This window comes from Colias philodice, chromosome 3, assembly GCF_061535455.1.
Source record: "Colias philodice isolate Cphi_HAF_F1 chromosome 3, ilColPhil1 Martin Lab GWU primary, whole genome shotgun sequence".
Taxonomy (NCBI): domain Eukaryota; kingdom Metazoa; phylum Arthropoda; class Insecta; order Lepidoptera; family Pieridae; genus Colias; species Colias philodice.
The window spans coordinates 11,346,409-11,364,187 of NC_143088.1; the positions used below are offsets into that span (position 1 = coordinate 11,346,409).

At 34.6% G+C, this 17,779-nt stretch overlaps 1 protein-coding gene across 1 annotated transcript in view; it reads left to right on the forward strand.

Moving 5' to 3' along the window:
• The window catches only part of LOC149490044 (solute carrier family 22 member 3-like), a 29,972-nt gene extending 14,888 nt beyond the window's left edge, over window positions 1-15,084 (forward strand). The window contains exons 2-12 of the mRNA XM_089714901.1: window positions 2,813-3,045; window positions 7,494-7,671; window positions 9,205-9,334; window positions 9,673-9,801; window positions 9,980-10,172; window positions 10,571-10,676; window positions 10,913-11,145; window positions 11,395-11,474; window positions 11,933-12,108; window positions 13,206-13,360; window positions 14,012-15,084. Of these exons, the coding sequence (XP_089571027.1) occupies window positions 2,813-3,045; window positions 7,494-7,671; window positions 9,205-9,334; window positions 9,673-9,801; window positions 9,980-10,172; window positions 10,571-10,676; window positions 10,913-11,145; window positions 11,395-11,474; window positions 11,933-12,108; window positions 13,206-13,360; window positions 14,012-14,072 (1,674 nt within the window). The 3' untranslated portion in view covers window positions 14,073-15,084. The remainder of the gene's footprint in view (window positions 1-2,812; window positions 3,046-7,493; window positions 7,672-9,204; window positions 9,335-9,672; window positions 9,802-9,979; window positions 10,173-10,570; window positions 10,677-10,912; window positions 11,146-11,394; window positions 11,475-11,932; window positions 12,109-13,205; window positions 13,361-14,011) is intronic.
• The last annotated feature ends 2,695 nt before the right edge of the window (window positions 15,085-17,779 follow it).

Below are 17,779 nucleotides of genomic sequence, written 5' to 3' on the forward strand. Positions count from 1 at the left end.
TCCGCGTCGTCTAAAACATTACATAATATGATATACTAAAACCTTCCTCTTGAACCACTCTATCTATTCAAAAACCACATCAAAATCGGCTGCGCAGTTTTGAAGATCTAAGCCTCCCTAAGGACGGATAGACGCGGAAAGCGAATTTGTTTTACATAATGTGTGATATAGATGTGAATGATATTGCATCATAAATTGATATTTTATCCAAATACGTTAGTATGCGATACTGTCCATTTTTCCGTGTGTCATTGATAACAATTTTATCAGCTAATATTAAAAACGTCCACGTGCAGTAGAAGCCAGTGTGGAATAACTTTTGTACGTGCTGTGTTCTAACATGATTCTCAACGATCTAAAAACCGAGGTTAGAAAATATTTCTAATTTTGTTTTTCTACACCACTATTTCACTGTTACCGTATAGTTGTTAACATGACTACAACAATTATTGGCATTGCTAATTAATTCTATTACTTCTTACATAACTTTTATTTTTATAGCACTTGTTTATTTGTAACATTGTTCTTATCTATACTCGTTTTTTAATTAAATATTGTATTGAATGTATTCATTATTTAAAAAACGGTTAAATGTAATTTATTTTAAACGTTTGAGGCTCAAGGGCATGGTTAGGTAAAGATACAATCTTTTACCAATTTCATGACTGAATTCATGGGCTTTGGTCAAAGGTTGCATGCAAGTAATTGCTTCTCTTTCGTATGCACATATACCTACATATACATATATACGGAAGATAAATACTGTAATTTTGTTTTTATATTTAGCTTGCTACATTGTTGTGCTCATGTATGTTGTCAATTTTGTTTTAGTCACTATTCGTAACATAGTTTTAATTGACAATACCTACTTGAACACTTAGGTACGTGAACATTTATACAATAACAACTTTATGCTCTAAGTATTTACTATGTAGTTCCATGGACTTAATTATGTGCTTTTTATTTCAAAATTTTTATGTCAAAATTTAAGAAGTTTTTTTATCATTAACTATATACCATTAAGGGCCGATTTTTCAATGCTTGGATAAAATTTATTCGTCGAATCCATACTAATATCATGGACTAATAAATGCTAATATTATAAATGCGAAAGTAACTCTGTCTGTCTGTCTGTTACTCAATCACGCCTTAACTACTGAACCAATTTGCATGAAATTTGGTATAGAGATATTTTGATACCCGAGAAAGGACATAGTTTTATCCCGGAAATCCTTCGGGAGCAGGTTTTTCTTTGAAAACGCGGGCGAAGCCGCGGGCGGAAAGCTAGTAATGTATATAAAACTACCATTTTAAAAACGTATTCTAATTGCCAGTATTTGACAGTTTGCGTGACATTTTAATATTATCGTGTTTAATACTTTATTGGACGGATAAGTTTTATCCAAGCATTGAAAAGTCGGCCCTAAATGGGAAAGCAACTAAACCGTTCATATACCTACCGATAGGTTGTTGATGATATTGATACATTAGTTGTTCTACAATATCGGATGGAAGGAATAAGTGATAGTCAGTTGAATGAAACCAATATACAACAATTATTATTATTGATTTGTATCTCAGATTGCTCATAAGTCATAACAAAAACAGTGATTTTATATTTATTGCACATACGTATGGAGAAAACAATAAATTAACAACATTGGATACTAGACTACAGGCCCATGTTGAAAAAATTATGGGTCATTTGACCCACCACCTGACCTATCTAGAATGATATAAGAGCATAAAATAATAAGATTCAGCACTATGACGACACTCGTAAGCTGTCCACCTGAGTGCAGATGAGAATTCGAAAGTTCAGGTAGAGATTTTCTCCCCTTGTCTCCATGATTTTTGTACGGCGTTGCGGAATAATGGCTTAAAAGCAGTATAGAAATAGTATGACACAGATGCCGTACAAAAATGGTGGTCCACAAAGTCGGAATTTACTTTTATTTTTCGACAGTTGCTGGGGTAAATTTGGTCATTTGATTTTGTACGGCATCTGTGTCATACTATTTCTATACTACTTTTAATCAATTATTCCGCAACGCCGTACAAAAATCATGGAGACAAGGGGAGAAAATCTCTACCTGAACCTTCGAATTCTCATCTGCACTCAGGTGGACAGCTTATAAGTGACGTCATAGTGCTGAATCTTATTATTTTATGCTCTTATATCGTTCTAGATAGGTCACCTGGTAGGTCAAATGACCCATAATTTTTTCAACACGGGCCTGTAGTCTATACGTCATACATCTTTGCCGTCTACCAGCAATCGTTTGAAGGACTTGAATTGAATAAAACATGAATATTAATCTAGACAACAAAAAACTCAGTACAAAAACGATTAAATATGCTTGCTAATACTTCTCTTGTTTTAATTACAAAGGTGCCTCTACATAAGGTGCCTCACATTTGTTATTACCGGGATTCATGCCTTCTACAATGGGTTAAATTCTTTTTACGCAAATAATAGTAATTATAATTTGTAAATATAATTATAGAAAACCGAACTAAAAAATAGAAAATTTTATCAAATTAGTGTATTGTCATCGGTCCTCAATAAATCTACAAAGTTTGAACGAAATCTGGCCGTTTAAAGTGGGTCAAAATCGCGCCCAAAGAAGTCGGTTACAAACATACAAACATACAGGTGAAGCTATTATAAAGCGTGTAAAAAACATTCGAACATGGGCGATCTTTCTTCGATTAGAATGTCCATCGCCGCACCGTGATGACGCTTTCGACCGTCAAATTAAAAAAAATCAACTTAAAAATAAAGTTTTATACTATTTATCCCTTTTTACAGGATATCAAAGAAGAACTCAACAAAAAGGCGCCAAATGATGACAGCGACGCGTTGGACGCCGTCATCTTGCACATGGGCGAGATGGGCCTATACCAGAAACTTCTGTTTGTCATGATGGCGCCGTTCGGAATATTCTTCGCGTTCGTTTATTTCGTGCAGATGTTCATTGCTGCTACACCACAGAACCACTGGTGTAAGGTGCCTGAGTTACAGCACTTGGATGTTGAATTGAGGTATGGTAAAAAGTTTCAGTAGGCTACCTATTATAGAGCTTAGATAATTATTTGATTAGGATTAAAAGTAGGTCGTTGTTTGGTGGGAATTTTTAAATATGTAGTATTAAGCTTTATTATCTTATAATTCATTAAATCGTCTTCATGTTATTTTGCTTAAAACATGATAGGTACATTAATTTATACATTACACTGTTTCCAACACTGAAATTACAATATTTTTTTTAATCTAGGTACCTAATTAATTGTTTTTAACAATTATTTTTTATACATAATGAAAAAAAAGATAGCTTGTTAACAAATGTTAAACGTATTCTATTCATGGTTTTCCTTTTTAGCTAGACCTAGATTTATCTAATGATTCATATATTATTATGTACCTATATCTACTATGTTGCCTGTACATTCTAGTTATCCTCCCAATAATAACGTTTATCACAAAATTATGCACAAAAACTAAGTAGGTACCTAACAGCCAAAGCATAGCAATATTATAATTCTATAAAATTAACCTTTGTTCTTGACCTTGTATAAATTTACCCCCTACTGGTACGGTTGCTATGGTAACGAAAGTGTAATCATTACGTAACGTAGCTTTTCCTTTAATTAATTGCAGTGTTTAACTAACGGCTTTAACATCAAACGCCACTATGTCAAATTCTTTATTATAAACAGTTGTAGAGCATTATTTCGTTGTAATTAGTGCGTTCGAAAAGATTCTATGCAATGTTCTAATACTGAACAACACTGAATACGAGTTTTCGTTGTCACTAAAAGATCACGAATGAATGCTCTTGCTCTAGCTCTGTGTTCGTTTGATGTAAATGCACCGTTAACTTATAATACATATTTTCTAAGTGAAATATGCTACAAGAATATATTATTGCTTATATAATAAATGGATTAGTATAACCAAAAATATACAAATATAATATCTAGGTAGGTACTAGACTGACTAGACTACTTATTAGTTAGTATTAGATATAAATTATTAAATATTGACTGTTGAAATTAGTTAGTGTAAATTTAAATACATATACTTACTTAAGTAAAAATAAATATTTGAAATGATGATAGTCCTTAATTCTTAACCCAAAATTTTATCATGCTGGATCTTTTGGTAATAAAAAGACTTAAGATTATATAATAAGTACCTAACTATGTGCAAATAAGTAAATACAGAAAAAAAAATATTTGAAATGATGATACTTCCTAATTCTTATCCAAAATTTTATTAAGGTGGATCATTTGAAATTAAAAAAAGCCAGTTTTGTTTCACTAAAATTTGGATTAAGTGCGTTATCTTAAAAGGAAATTGCTCTTTTCAAAAAATTTACTCTTAATAAAATACATAAATCTTGTCATCCATAAAGTAATAAAGATCGCAATCGTACTAATCGTATAACCATTTCATGTTTTCGGTTCATGTACTACAGTTTAGCTCAGACAAGAATTTTGAAGTGAAAGTTCTTTATCGGGGTTGGAAAAAAATTTAGAGTAACATTTTTTCGTTACGCGTGACATTTTTCCGTTACGCGCCATCTTTTTCTTATCCCTACAATTACATAATTAATTCTATAATTTCAACAGTCAATATTTAATAATTATATCTAATACTAACTAATAAGTAGTCTAGTCAGTCTAGTGCCTACCTAGATATTATATTTGTATATTTTTTGTAATTAATCGATCACGTATAAAAATACAGTACGCATTTCTTCATTGTTTGCTTAGATTAGAAGACGCCATTATTGATATCCAAGGGTTTATGTTTGTTTGAAATTGTATCGCGAATTACCCACTTGATATTAATAATCTGATAACTGTTGTCATTGAATGATTGCGAAACATATTACAAGATAAACGAACGACGAAGTCGACGCACATTGATGATCCGTTATCAATTTAATATGGATTTATTTCTAATAAAGGCATTATTGATTATTTTAATAAAAAATGTACTAGAGTACACACGTAAGAAGTGAAACTTCTTTATGACCTTAAAAATGTCACGAGTATGGCGTAACGCAAAAATGTCACGCATACGGCGTAACGCAAAAATATCACGCGTACGGCGTAACGCAAAAATGTTACACTAAATTTTTGTCCAACCCCGTTATAGAAGTTTCACTTCAAAAAAATATATGCGTGTACTAGAGTACACACGTAAGAAGTGAAACTTCTTTATGACCTTATGTATCTAATACAGAAATAATCGGTCCCGTAATTTCTGAGATTAGTTCAACCAAACTAACATACAAACTCTTCAGCTCTATAATATTAGTAAAGATTTGTTTATTAAGCTATTGCATAGCTTCTATCGCGGGCCTTGAGCGCGGGGACCGAATCCAGAAATTCCGTAACGAAAATCACGCTCCCCACTCCGACGGGCACGGAGCTGAGGTGTGGCTTGAAGGCATAGCATGCAATAGCTTTACCGCGGCAGTCCCCGAGTGCCACACGTCTTTTTTTATGTGCAAATCATTATCTTGCAATATTTTTTGCAAGGCTTTTTATTATTAACCTAGACCTGTCGACCTAGAGTCAAAATAACACAGTCAAGATTAGCGGATTTGTATATAACTTCTACCATACTAGGTAAATGGTATTAAATAAATGTTACAAGGCGAAGGCTCGACTCCTTATAAAATATTAACATCGAGTACATTTCAATGCCTAATGGGAATATAAACAACCTTTTCACCTTCCTTAAGAAAACAATATATTTAATTATTTACGATTCAATTCAGTATGTAATTCCAATAGCTATTAGCTTGCTCGAACTTTTTCTTTCTTTCCTTATTTCTGCTGAACAATTTTGCTTCCATATGAATTACTTATCTACACTAATATTATAAAGAGGAAAACTTTGTTTGTTTGTTTGTTTGTTTGTTTGATTGTAATGAATAGGCTCATAAACTACTGGACCGATTTTAAAAATTCTTTCACCATTCGAAAGCTACATTATCCACGAGTAACATAGGCTAGGTTTTATCCCGGAAATCCCACGGGAACGGGAACTATGCGGGTTTTTCTTTGAAAATGCGGGCGAAGCCGCAGGCGGAAAGCTAGTAAATTATAATGTAAATGTGAGTTAATATACATGCGGTAAATTTCAAAAAACTATGAAATGCCCCCTAAATTATATTATGTACATATGACCGATGGGCATGGATTTGTAATGTAATGGTATAAAAACAAAGTTATTTTATGTTGAAAACAAATCTCTTACAATTACGCAACAAAAGCTTCTAGTGTTATCGCATAAATAATATTTCTATCCAACGCCTTTCAAGTTTCGTTCCTGCAAAAGAAAGTAACCCTTGCCAAGAAAGCGTCCTTGTGCACGATCTAATTCATTTCTATATAAGGCACCCGTTACACGCTCAATCCAGATCACGATCCAAGTCAGGTGACAGATTGACGAATCTTTATGTGGATCGTCGCGACATTAGATGGTCAATCCAGATCATATCAGTCCACTGTTCGACATTGTCAAATGCACACGCATTCACAACCACTAAATAGATCTGAATAAGAACAAATATAGCTGCACAAGATTTGTTCTAGGCAATAATTTTTATTACTTTTGCTAGGCAATAATTATTATTATTGCCTGTTATTTGAAAAAACGCGTGAAGAGGAAACGCTGGGTTAAACCGTGGCTACTAAAAAGGAACATCTATACACATTCGAACTTGTTAGATGAAATTTATAGTACGGAAGAGGAAGAGGATTACGCAAATTACTACAGGATGAAGGAGGCATGTTTTGATCATCTGTTAAAAATGGTTACACCTGTGTGTTGTCATCCCATACCATCGCGCTCTGAACGCAGACTGACGTAATTTGACAGCATGTTACATTACACGATCAATCTGGATCTCGATCAAAGGATCGAGATCGTTGATTTCTAAAAATCTAGATATTTTCTGATCAGATTTTACGATCCGTCAATCAAATACATTACACAGTCAATCTGGATTGAGATCAATGATCATGATCAAGGATCACATTCTAGATTGAGCGTGTAACGGGTGCCTTACAATTCATAAAAATCGATTTGTCGGTCGTGAGAGCAGAACATTTTATTTGTACCTTTTTTACGATCGGCAAATATTAAATTTAGCTAGAATGTGGATATAGGTACTCCAATGATGTCGACTAATATTTATACCCTTCCGAACTTATAGATAGCAAAGTTCCTCCTTCCTTGTAAATTATGAATAGCGATCTTCGGGAACGCCGCTGGTGATAAGCACCAGTGTCCCTGGAGAATTAAGACAATGGGTCAAAAGCTGTCAAAAGACTTGAAGTACATTTAACACCGCCAATGTTTCTAGTGTTTATGAGTTGTGTTGACCTTTTATGACTGAAAATCAGGTGGCCCACCTGCCCGTTTCCTTGCTCTGCCATTTTGATAATTTTAAAAACTTTATCTATTACAGACGGAACCTCACATCCCCACGGATCGGCGAAACATGGGAGAAATGCCTGATGTATGATGCTAATTGGACTCAAGTGCTCATTGACATGGCCATACCGGTGAACGCAAGTATGGTGCCATGCCGAAATGGGTGGGAGTTCCAGCTAGGAGACATTCCTTATCATACTGTTGTTAGCGAAGTGAGTATCTCTAAATAAGTAATAGTGTGGTAGGTATTTTAATTTATAATACTGTGGTAATAGCATAAATTCCTAAATAGTTACTTCGTTATTCTGAAAATAACTAATAGTTTGTTACTCAAAAACAACTGGAATGTTATTCATAAATAAAAAGTTATCTGCCAAGTTATTCCTGAGTGACAAAAGCTAAAGGAATTTTGGGGGTTTATCCTGGTGAAATAGGACTACTTATGATATACTTAGAGAAATAATTATTAACAAAACTACACGTCTTCCAGTCCCGCCATTTTTTTAATTTTATACATGTTTGTTCAAGAAACGTTTGTTTTTTGTTCGCACATAACCTTAGTTCCTTCACACAAAAACAAAGGTGAACTTTTATGATTATTACGGATATCTCTACCTAAATAATAATATTTTGGTAAGGTACGGTTACATCATACGATAGTCATAAATAGTTACCGGCGTATTGAGATGGTGAGTACAATAATAACAGTAACATTAATAAACTGGAAAGTAAAAAAAGAAAGTAATGGTCAGTTATTATTGGTTAAGGATTCTGATCGCGTTACTAAAAATAATTGCCATAATCAGATTATGGGGACGCATACCAGCCATAACAGTCGAAGTCATGCAATCATTAAAATAATGCGCAGTGCAGTTCTAGCGTCACATTTTCAGAGAAATAAGTATTGTAAAATATAATTAAAATATTTAATATAATCCCGAACAATTTTGGTTCCGCAACCATGCAAAGAATGTGTATTTCGTTTACGATGCCTTTAATTTTCTGACGTTGCCCATGCGTGAATGATAGCTTGTTTAAATTACAACAGTAATAAAATTTATAGCAAATGTAAACTTACTCGAATGTTTTGCTTTCCCGTGTTAGTAACAGTTATTTTTGGAAGACTGTGAATCACAATTGTAACAACTCAAATCGAATGAAAAATAATCCTGCCTATAAATATGGTGGGTATTTCTCCGTGGATTTTGTGTTTTGTATTGTTGGAAGATGTATTTTCTTATTAGCAGAACAATGTGATGCATAATGACCACTGACTTCGATTTCGAATATGAATGCGAAATTGCAAAATCCAATATTTTTTCTTTTAAATTATCATAATTTACTTAAATTTATTAAAATAACACATTTTTAGTCTCTACGTACAAAAATTTATTCGTTTCCCACTCAATTTTATCCATATTACCAATTATTATTCTAAATAAAATAAGGAAGTTCTCAATTCGACTTGTTTTGGGTATATTACCTTTGAACTTCTGACCCTGTCCATTTTTGTGTAGTTCCTTTTCGTAGCCAATTTTAAGGCGCTTTAGATTTTTTAGAAGAACTAAAAGTTTGACGACATGTGGCATCTGGAAACCCGCACTTGGCAAGCGTGGTCTTATAGTTTGAATCCTCATAGGAGGCCCGTGTCCCTGCCGTGGGAACACATATGGGCTGAGGGTGGAGATGATTATGATGATGATGATGAAATCATCCCTAATTTTCTTTATTTTCGATACTTTTAGCGTGGTTGGGTGTGCGAGAACGCTGGCTACGTACCCCTCACGCAGGCGATCTTCTTCGTCGGCTCCATGGTTGGTGGCATGTTGTTCGGCTGGATAGCGGACTACTACGGCAGAGTGCCGTCTTTGGTTGGTAAGAGTTTGTATGTAGGTGAATGTCTGGTGATGAAATTTTTGGAACAATCCCATTGATGTGCCAATTCGTATTGCAGATTTTTTTTTAATCTTGACTGGTCTCAGTCTCATCTTAGCAAGGCTGTGTACTTATACGATTATTATAGAGGGTTTCATTAAACACTAAAATGTACTTTTTTGCTGTATTAGGTTTTGCTAGTCTTTTATCAAAAACATCATATTTTGGCTATTTTATGAATCTCAATTTTTTTTCTGGACACCTCATCCGATCCAGAAAAATATGAAGAACAGGATTTTTTTCTACAATTATTGATATTTGAAAATATCACATTCCAGGGGCAAATTTAATAGCACTCGTCGGTGGTATAGCAACTATCTACACTACTGGAGTTTGGGACTATGCGTTCTGTCGATTCCTCGTCGGCATGTCGTATGATTCCTGTTTCATGGCTATGTACATTTTAGGTAATTATTTTTGTAATCACTTACTGAATGTTTTCTGATTTTGACTCGAGCCCCAATGTCATTCGTTTTTCATTAAATTGTGATCCGTCAGCTTATAATTTAACGCATTATTTTTCTATAGGTTATAAATCTTGAATATAAAAATTGATAAACGTTGAATGTCTAATGTCACCTCTAGCGTTGGAGTACGTGGGTCCGCGGCACCGCACGTGGGTGAGCAACATGTCGATCGCGCTGTACTTCGGCGGCGGCTGCCTGGCGCTGCCCTGGCTGGCCGTGTGGGCGGCCGACTGGCGCCTGCTATTGTGGGGCACCAGTTTGCCCATGGGCGTGGCGCTGCTCGTGCCGCTCGTGGTGCCGGAGAGCGCGAGGTGAGTGGAGCACTGCTGTGGGGCACGAGCCTGTCTTTAGTGTTCCGCCGTTTCAATCTTAGGACGATAACTGTTGGGCAAAAGACTTCTCCAAAGGTTTCCAGTACGACCCACCACTTTACTCAAGGTGGATGCACAATTATCCGAACGCGTCGAAAGACGAAGAAAACAATATTTCTGAATATTTCAATATTAAATACAATTGTACAATATCTACTTAGTCAGTTCATTATACCCATAATATATCCTTATTGGAAACAGATGCTAATAATTCCTTTTCCAAATGTGGTGTTAACACACACTATTTAAGTGCCGTTAAATAGTGTGTGTTAACACCATCGTTAAAATCAGTTAACATTTGTACTACTATGCTAATATTTATTTTATAAAATTTACAGATGGTTAGCATCTCGTGGTCGGGTAAACCAAGCTGTTACAGTATTGAGACGTTTCGAAAAAGTCAACGGAACCAAAATTCCTGAAGATGCTTTAGATGAATTCATTGTAAGTATCCGTGAAAACTTAACGAAAATTTTACCTGTCCTGTAATTTTTACCGTTCCCTTTGAAATTCTTGGTTTCTTTTTTGATATTTACTTATTCCACAAACACCCATTATACCCATGTCTCCAATTTTATAACATATTAAAAGATCTTTTACCACTAAACAACCATATCATATCATCATTTATGTAGTCAAACGACAAATAAAAATTACTTTTCTTTATTTTCTATTCCCAGGTATCAGCAAGCCAAACCCGTCAATCCAACGAGTCCATAAAGGACGTGCTAAAGAGCCCTTTGCTCCGCCGCATGTTGTTCCTCATGATCTTCGTGTACATGGCGTGTGCGTTGATCTTCGATGGTCTGGTCAGAATGTCTGAGGGCTTGGGACTGGACTTCTTTATTACCTTTACGTTGACATCTGCTACTGAAATACCGTCGGTGGCTTTGTTGGCGCTGGTACTTGATAGGTAAATATTGGTCATTAGTTTTTGTCTTATATGTAAAGTTGGCTGTAAAACTTGTATAGTAAAAGTTGTATAATTATCCAACTTCTGGTAGCGTCTGTTATCAATTGATAATTAAATAACATTTGAATGATTTCTTGTTTTCCTTCAGTTTGTTTTAAAATTAGGATAAAAGTATTTTAAACTTGATTGAAAATAAATTTTCGTATCATCATTCAGCTTTTACCCTTTACTTTACTTTACCCTTCTCAGATGGGGTCGTAGAAATCTCGCAGCTGGACCATTGGCTATTTCTGGAACTTTGGCTATTATTGCTGCTTTTGTACCCAAAGGTGAGTCATTTTTATGGTATTCTATCTCTGAACTATAGAAAATATTTTATGACTTTTCCGAAGCATTTGACTGTGTAGACCATTCCACATTATTATGTAATTTAGTTAATATGAACTAAATTTCTTCATAAAGAGCTTATTAGTGAGAATCTCATTGCTTCGTAACTTCAGAATAGAATACAAACCGTCGCTGTTGTTAATGGTGAAAGATCTTGCGGTGTATCGGTTATTGGTGTTCCACAGGGATCTATGTAAGGGCCCTTTTGGTTTCTATTTTATATCATTGGTTTAGCCCCTTATTTTCCAATATGTTTAAAATGGTGTTGTTTTAAAGATACATGATTTAAATTTTAACAAAGTGAACAACGCGTACCTACGTACGTTAATTATTAGTATAATTTACTATTGAAAGCCAAAAAACATTTTGAATGTGTCCATTACTTGAATCCCATTAACAGGCATCCCCCAAGTGACGCTAGCGATATTCTCTCGGTTCACAATAAACATGGCGTATAACGCGGCGATCCAGTGGTCGGCTGAGCTGCTGCCGACCGGCGGGCGAGCGTCTGGCTGTTCGCTCATACACGTCAGTGGCTATGTGGCGACCGTGCTGTCGCCGTTTGTTGTGTTCTCGGTGAGTATAACTGAAGATATTTGTTTTTAGAATTTTGTGGGTAGTTTACTAAACTATGTGATGAGAAATCTGATTCAAATTTGTAGGCTTAAGTTTTAAAATTGTAACTTCTAAACATTTGGCATTGCAACTGATGGAAAGCAAGTTTGTTACTAAGATTTTTTTGTATTTTGCGTTTAGTTTTAAAAAGTAGGTAGTAGTCAATTTGCAGGCATAAGTTTCAACTTGTTACTTCTATTAACTCGTTTTAGGATATACAGTAGAACCTCGATAAGTTAAAGTCCAAGGGAAACACAAAATATTTTAAGTTATAGAGGTTTTAAGTTATCAAGGGTCTATCCATTTTTCACTGCTTCTATAGCTTTTAATTTATCAGCATAGGTGAGGGTTGTTAGTTTTTTTTTGGACTCATTTTAAGCTAGTTTTATCACACAGTAAGTAAAGTGATGTTTCCAGGACAACAATCAAAAACTTAAGATGCAAGTAAGTTGTTGTCATAAAGCTAACCGCCGCAAAGCTTTGAAGAATTTCGATAAAGCAAACAATAGGTAATGTATTGTTTACGTTAACAATACATAGTAAACACGTGCAAGCAATAAATACCGAAACCTTTTGTTTTGACACTCTTTCAAAATGACTCATTGACAAATAATTTTATGTTATAGAGGTTGTGGAAACATTTCTTGAAGTTACTGAGGGCCAATACAGAGATTATTTATTTAAGTTATAGAGGTTGCGTATTTTAAGTTAAAGAGGTTTTGGGCTCTGATGGGAAGGGAACACATTATTTTTTGAAGTTACAGAGGTTTTTATGTTACCGAGGTTTAAGTTATCGAGGTTCAACTGTATAAATTGACAAAACGACGAGATATAAAATCCCTTTACTATCAAACATGTCAAGTGTTACACAGGTTAGCTTCTATCGCGGACCTTGAGCGCGGGGACCGAATCGAGAAATTCCGTAACGAAAAAACCTCACGCTCCCCTCTCCGACGGGCGGAGGTGTGGCTTGAAGGCATAGCATGCAATAGCTTTACCGCGGCAGTCCCCGAGTGCCACACGTCGTTTTTTTATTTTGTTTGTATGTATGTGCACAGGAGCGCGTGTGGCGGTCGCTGCCGCTGGTGCTGCTGGGCGGCGCGGCGCTGGCGGCGGGCGGCGTGTGCGGCGCGCTGCCCGAGACCTGCCGCCGCCGCATGCCGCAGACCGTCGCCGACGCGGAGCGCACCGTGCGCGCCTACACCTGCTGCGGGTATGTTACAGTACTACAGAACAGTGGCACTGCAGTACGGTGACACTGCAGTACAGTGGCACTGCAGTACGGTGACACTGCAGTACAGTGGCACTGCAGTACGGTCACACTGCAGTACAGTGGCACTGCAGTACGGTGACACTGCAGTACAGTGGCACTGCAGTACGGTGACACTGCAGTACAGGGGCACTGCAGTACGGTGACATTGCACTTTAATAAGTACAGTATGACTACAATACAGTACAGCGACAATAAACTATGCTGCTGTACAAAGACTATACTTAGACAAAGTGTGACTACCCTAGACTACTGCGGCACTGCAATATATTGACACTACAGTACAATAAACTGCCAGGTATGTATTAAACTCCACTGTATCGTATAACTCGATACCATACTATAGCTGGATATTAATATTTTAACTGATCGTAAATGTATCACGTGTTTCACACTAATCGCAGTTTGTTTAAATTTATTTTATTAATTAGTGACTTTTTTATAAATGGAAATGTGTGCTAAAAAAATAATCGACTTGAACATAATATTTACTTTTCTATTTTAGCTACAGTAATATTTACCAAAATTGGTATATTCTAATTGATTCCTTACTCGTAATAAGTAAATATTTAATAATCACACCTATATTTTCAGGTCGGCAGTCGACGACGAAATCTCAGCAGACGAAGGCGAGAAAGACAAGGCTGTAACTTAGTTTATTTACTTAGCATTTATTGAAATAAAACTCAATTTCCCAAAAGGGTAATGTTTGACAGACACAAGCGATGAGCGAAAGCGGGAGCGTCTTATGGAGTTTTTGAACGTCTGTTTTTAGGACGTAGTTTACCAACAATATGCATTTATATTTTATAATGGTACTTATTATGGCATTGTTAGGCTATGATCCAAATCCTTTACACAAACAGCAAAGATTTTTAAAAGAATATTTTCATTGTGAATCTATCTATAAGTAATGTTATATTAAATACGGAGTATTAAATTGAGATTCTATTTTACATGTATTTAATACAAAATTTGAGTAAGTACTAATTATTATTAATGTACAAATGGCTCGCTCAATCCGCGAATCGCTTTCTTTGATATCGTGATCTTACCCGTAACTTCCACAAGGCGCACGAATACTTGAAAGAAGTATTTTTATTGTTACATAGTTTCAGAGTTATTGTAAATATTGTACCTAATTTTATGGTTGTACTAAATATATTATTTTTACATTTATTTTGGTACTTATTTGATTTTTAGACTTTCAATAAAAAAATATTAGACTGTAATATTGCATGCCTTACGCTTCTTAGTAACTACTTATTCATAAAAAGAGTGCGTGTGCCGAGCACACGTGTCAGAAGTGAAACTTCTTTGGCAAAATTCAAAGATACCAAAGTCGTCGCCTTACTCCATGACGTGAAGGTATTGCCATGACGCAACCTTGAAATTTTACTCGCAACGAGCCTAAAGAAGTTTAATTTCAAAAAGTGAATAAGTATTGATATGAATGAATAAAAGTACTCTCAATGAAAGTTAATAGGTTTAGGTATAATTAAATACTATTTCCTTGCCTTGTATATTACTAATGTTATATTTAAGATATATACAATTTTAAGCACATGCATCTGGTATGCTCAAAATGTATAAGCATCTTATGATTTTGTCTGTGATATTAAATGTCAATAACATTATTTTGCGGAATAAAACATAAGAATTGTTAATTTGGTGTTTCATTTGATTCTGTGACCTATCCCATAAATATAGTACCTAATAGTTAAAAATATATGTACTTAGAATTTTAATAATGTTATTACAAAGAATAGAATAAATGCTATTATTTCCAATTAATATTTGGCTATTTTGACCTATTTACCTTCGTACTACGAACTGCGAAGATAAATTATAACTACAATATACTCATAATAAAAGAAATAAAAGAAAAAATGTCCGAACAGCGTTGTGCTTTCATTCAAATTAATACAATTTTGAGCAGTAATGTTCAAAGTAAAAATTCTAAAATTGTTTATAGCAGTAGGTATTATTTCCAGTGTGCGAAATCGATGGCGCTAGAGTTGGCTCTAGAGGACGTATTATATAGCAATGTTGTTTTTCCACACTGGAACTAATACTGCTTAAAGATATCATGGTTCGCGGGCAGGTTATAATCTATCAGCATATGAAAATTTCTAATTTAAACGAGTAGGTATCCACTATCCACACGAGTATCTGTACCTTCCATTTATTAGAAGCACATAGAAACGTCCATTCACAATGAAGAGTTATCAAGTAATGGCAAAGATCTTGATTATTTACACCCGTCTCAATGATAATTATTATTGGTATAATATTTAGATAATTATCAGGTAATTTAATAGGATTAAAATTACACCAATATTTTCCTGTTGTGATAGATTGAAGTTCTTGAAATTAATATATATAATAAGCTTATCATTATATCACCAAATATTAATATAATATATAGACAACTAGCTTTCCGCCCGCGGCTTTGCCCGCGCAGTCAAAGAAAATCCCGCATAGTTCCCGTTCCCGTGGGATTTCCGGGATAAAACTATCCTACGTCCCGGGGCAAAAAGTAACCTGTGTCCTTCTTTCTCGGGTATCAAAATATGTATCTTCATATCAAATTTCATGCAAATTCGATTGAGTAACAGACAGACAGACAGAGTTACTTTCGCATTTATAATATTAGTATGGATCTATTCGTACAGATAGTGTATATATTTTCTATGTGGAACACTACATAGTATGTAGTCAAAACAGAAATAAAATTTTAGTATGAAATTAGGTCGTCTTCAAAAAGCCTGTTGTTAATAAGTATAGGCCACCCAGAGTTGCACACACTGAAATATTATCTTGGAGAAAAACTTAGTCATCAATTAGTTAATTATGCAAGTGACTAGATTTAAATTTAATGTAGTGTAATAAGAAGCGTTAGTTCTATAATATAGATAATATACAGGGTGTCCCACTATTGGTATACTAAGCGCGAAGGAACTTGTAGTTTTGCATACACTGATCACGTAAAAAATACTAAAACAACAAAATTACGTCAAAAATTTTTTGCTAAATTTTTCCTGAAAATCCATGTCTTCTTCTCTAGCTTCGCGCAGCCGGCATATACCGCTTCTCTAATGTGAGCATTTTGTCTATGAAAACATAATCTTAAACGATAGCTCATGTGCTAGTGGCAAAGTTGGGCGGGTTGCTTGTTATGGGTGTACAACATAGAGTTTTAAGAATTCATCTATTTGAAAAAAAATGCGTCTGGAATTTTATAAGTATTTTTTACGAACTCAGCGTATGCAAAACTATAACCTCCTTTGAGCTTAGTATACCAACAGTGGGACACCCTGTATAATCGATATTAAAGGTATAATTACCTACTTTAGAAAATGTGAAAAAATGAATGAAATGTGTAACAAACTGGCAAATTAGTTTATTTTTTTTATATAAATTGGTACATAGGTACTTACCTACACACTTCAATTTAATCAGGTACCTATTTGAAAAAAATATACCAAAGATAGAGCTATTGAAATAGGTTACTCTGTCAAGATAGGGTAATATTATCATCGACCAATATAGTATATTGGTCGATGGTAATATCATACTTTGTAATCTTATTTATATCTTTATTTATCCGTCTCATCTGTTTATCAAATATCAGAATCAATGAAACGAAATTTTAAAATATCTACTATGCTACAGTATAAACTATAAACACATTTTTATCAAATGAAATGTATGCAAAAACATGATTAAATATGAGCCTACTTATCATGGCAGAATTATTTATCTCTTGGGTCTTATATTTTGTAATTTACGAATACCATCCATACTAATATTATAAATGCGAAAGTAACTCTGTCTGTCTGTCTGTTACTCAATCACGCCTAAACTACTGAACCAATTTGCATGAAATTTGGTATAGAGATATTTTGATACCCGAGAAAGGACATAGGATAGGTTTTATCCCGGAAATCCTACGGAAACGGGTTTTTCTTTGAAAACGCGGGCGAAGTCGCGGGCGGAAGCTAGTATATTTATAAAGGAAGGTCACGAAAAGATCCAATAAATGTCTTTCCATAGTAACCACAAAATATGGTTAATAAAATGTAGGGATTTTTATTACTCTTTCACACAAAAATTAGGTATTAATTGAATTGGGGCGAAATTTGGCACAAAGATAATCATGCAACATAGAGAACTTGTCTGCTTTGCTCATCTCTTTTTTACTACTAACTATTTTTTTTTTCAAACTTTATTTTCGTCTGGAAGAAGGAATTAGCCTACTTTTCATTTCGGAACCAAGCGAATGAGTTGCATAAATAAAAAAGTAGATCTATTTCATCATCGCCAAAATTTATATTGTGTTATTTATTTTACAAAGATGAA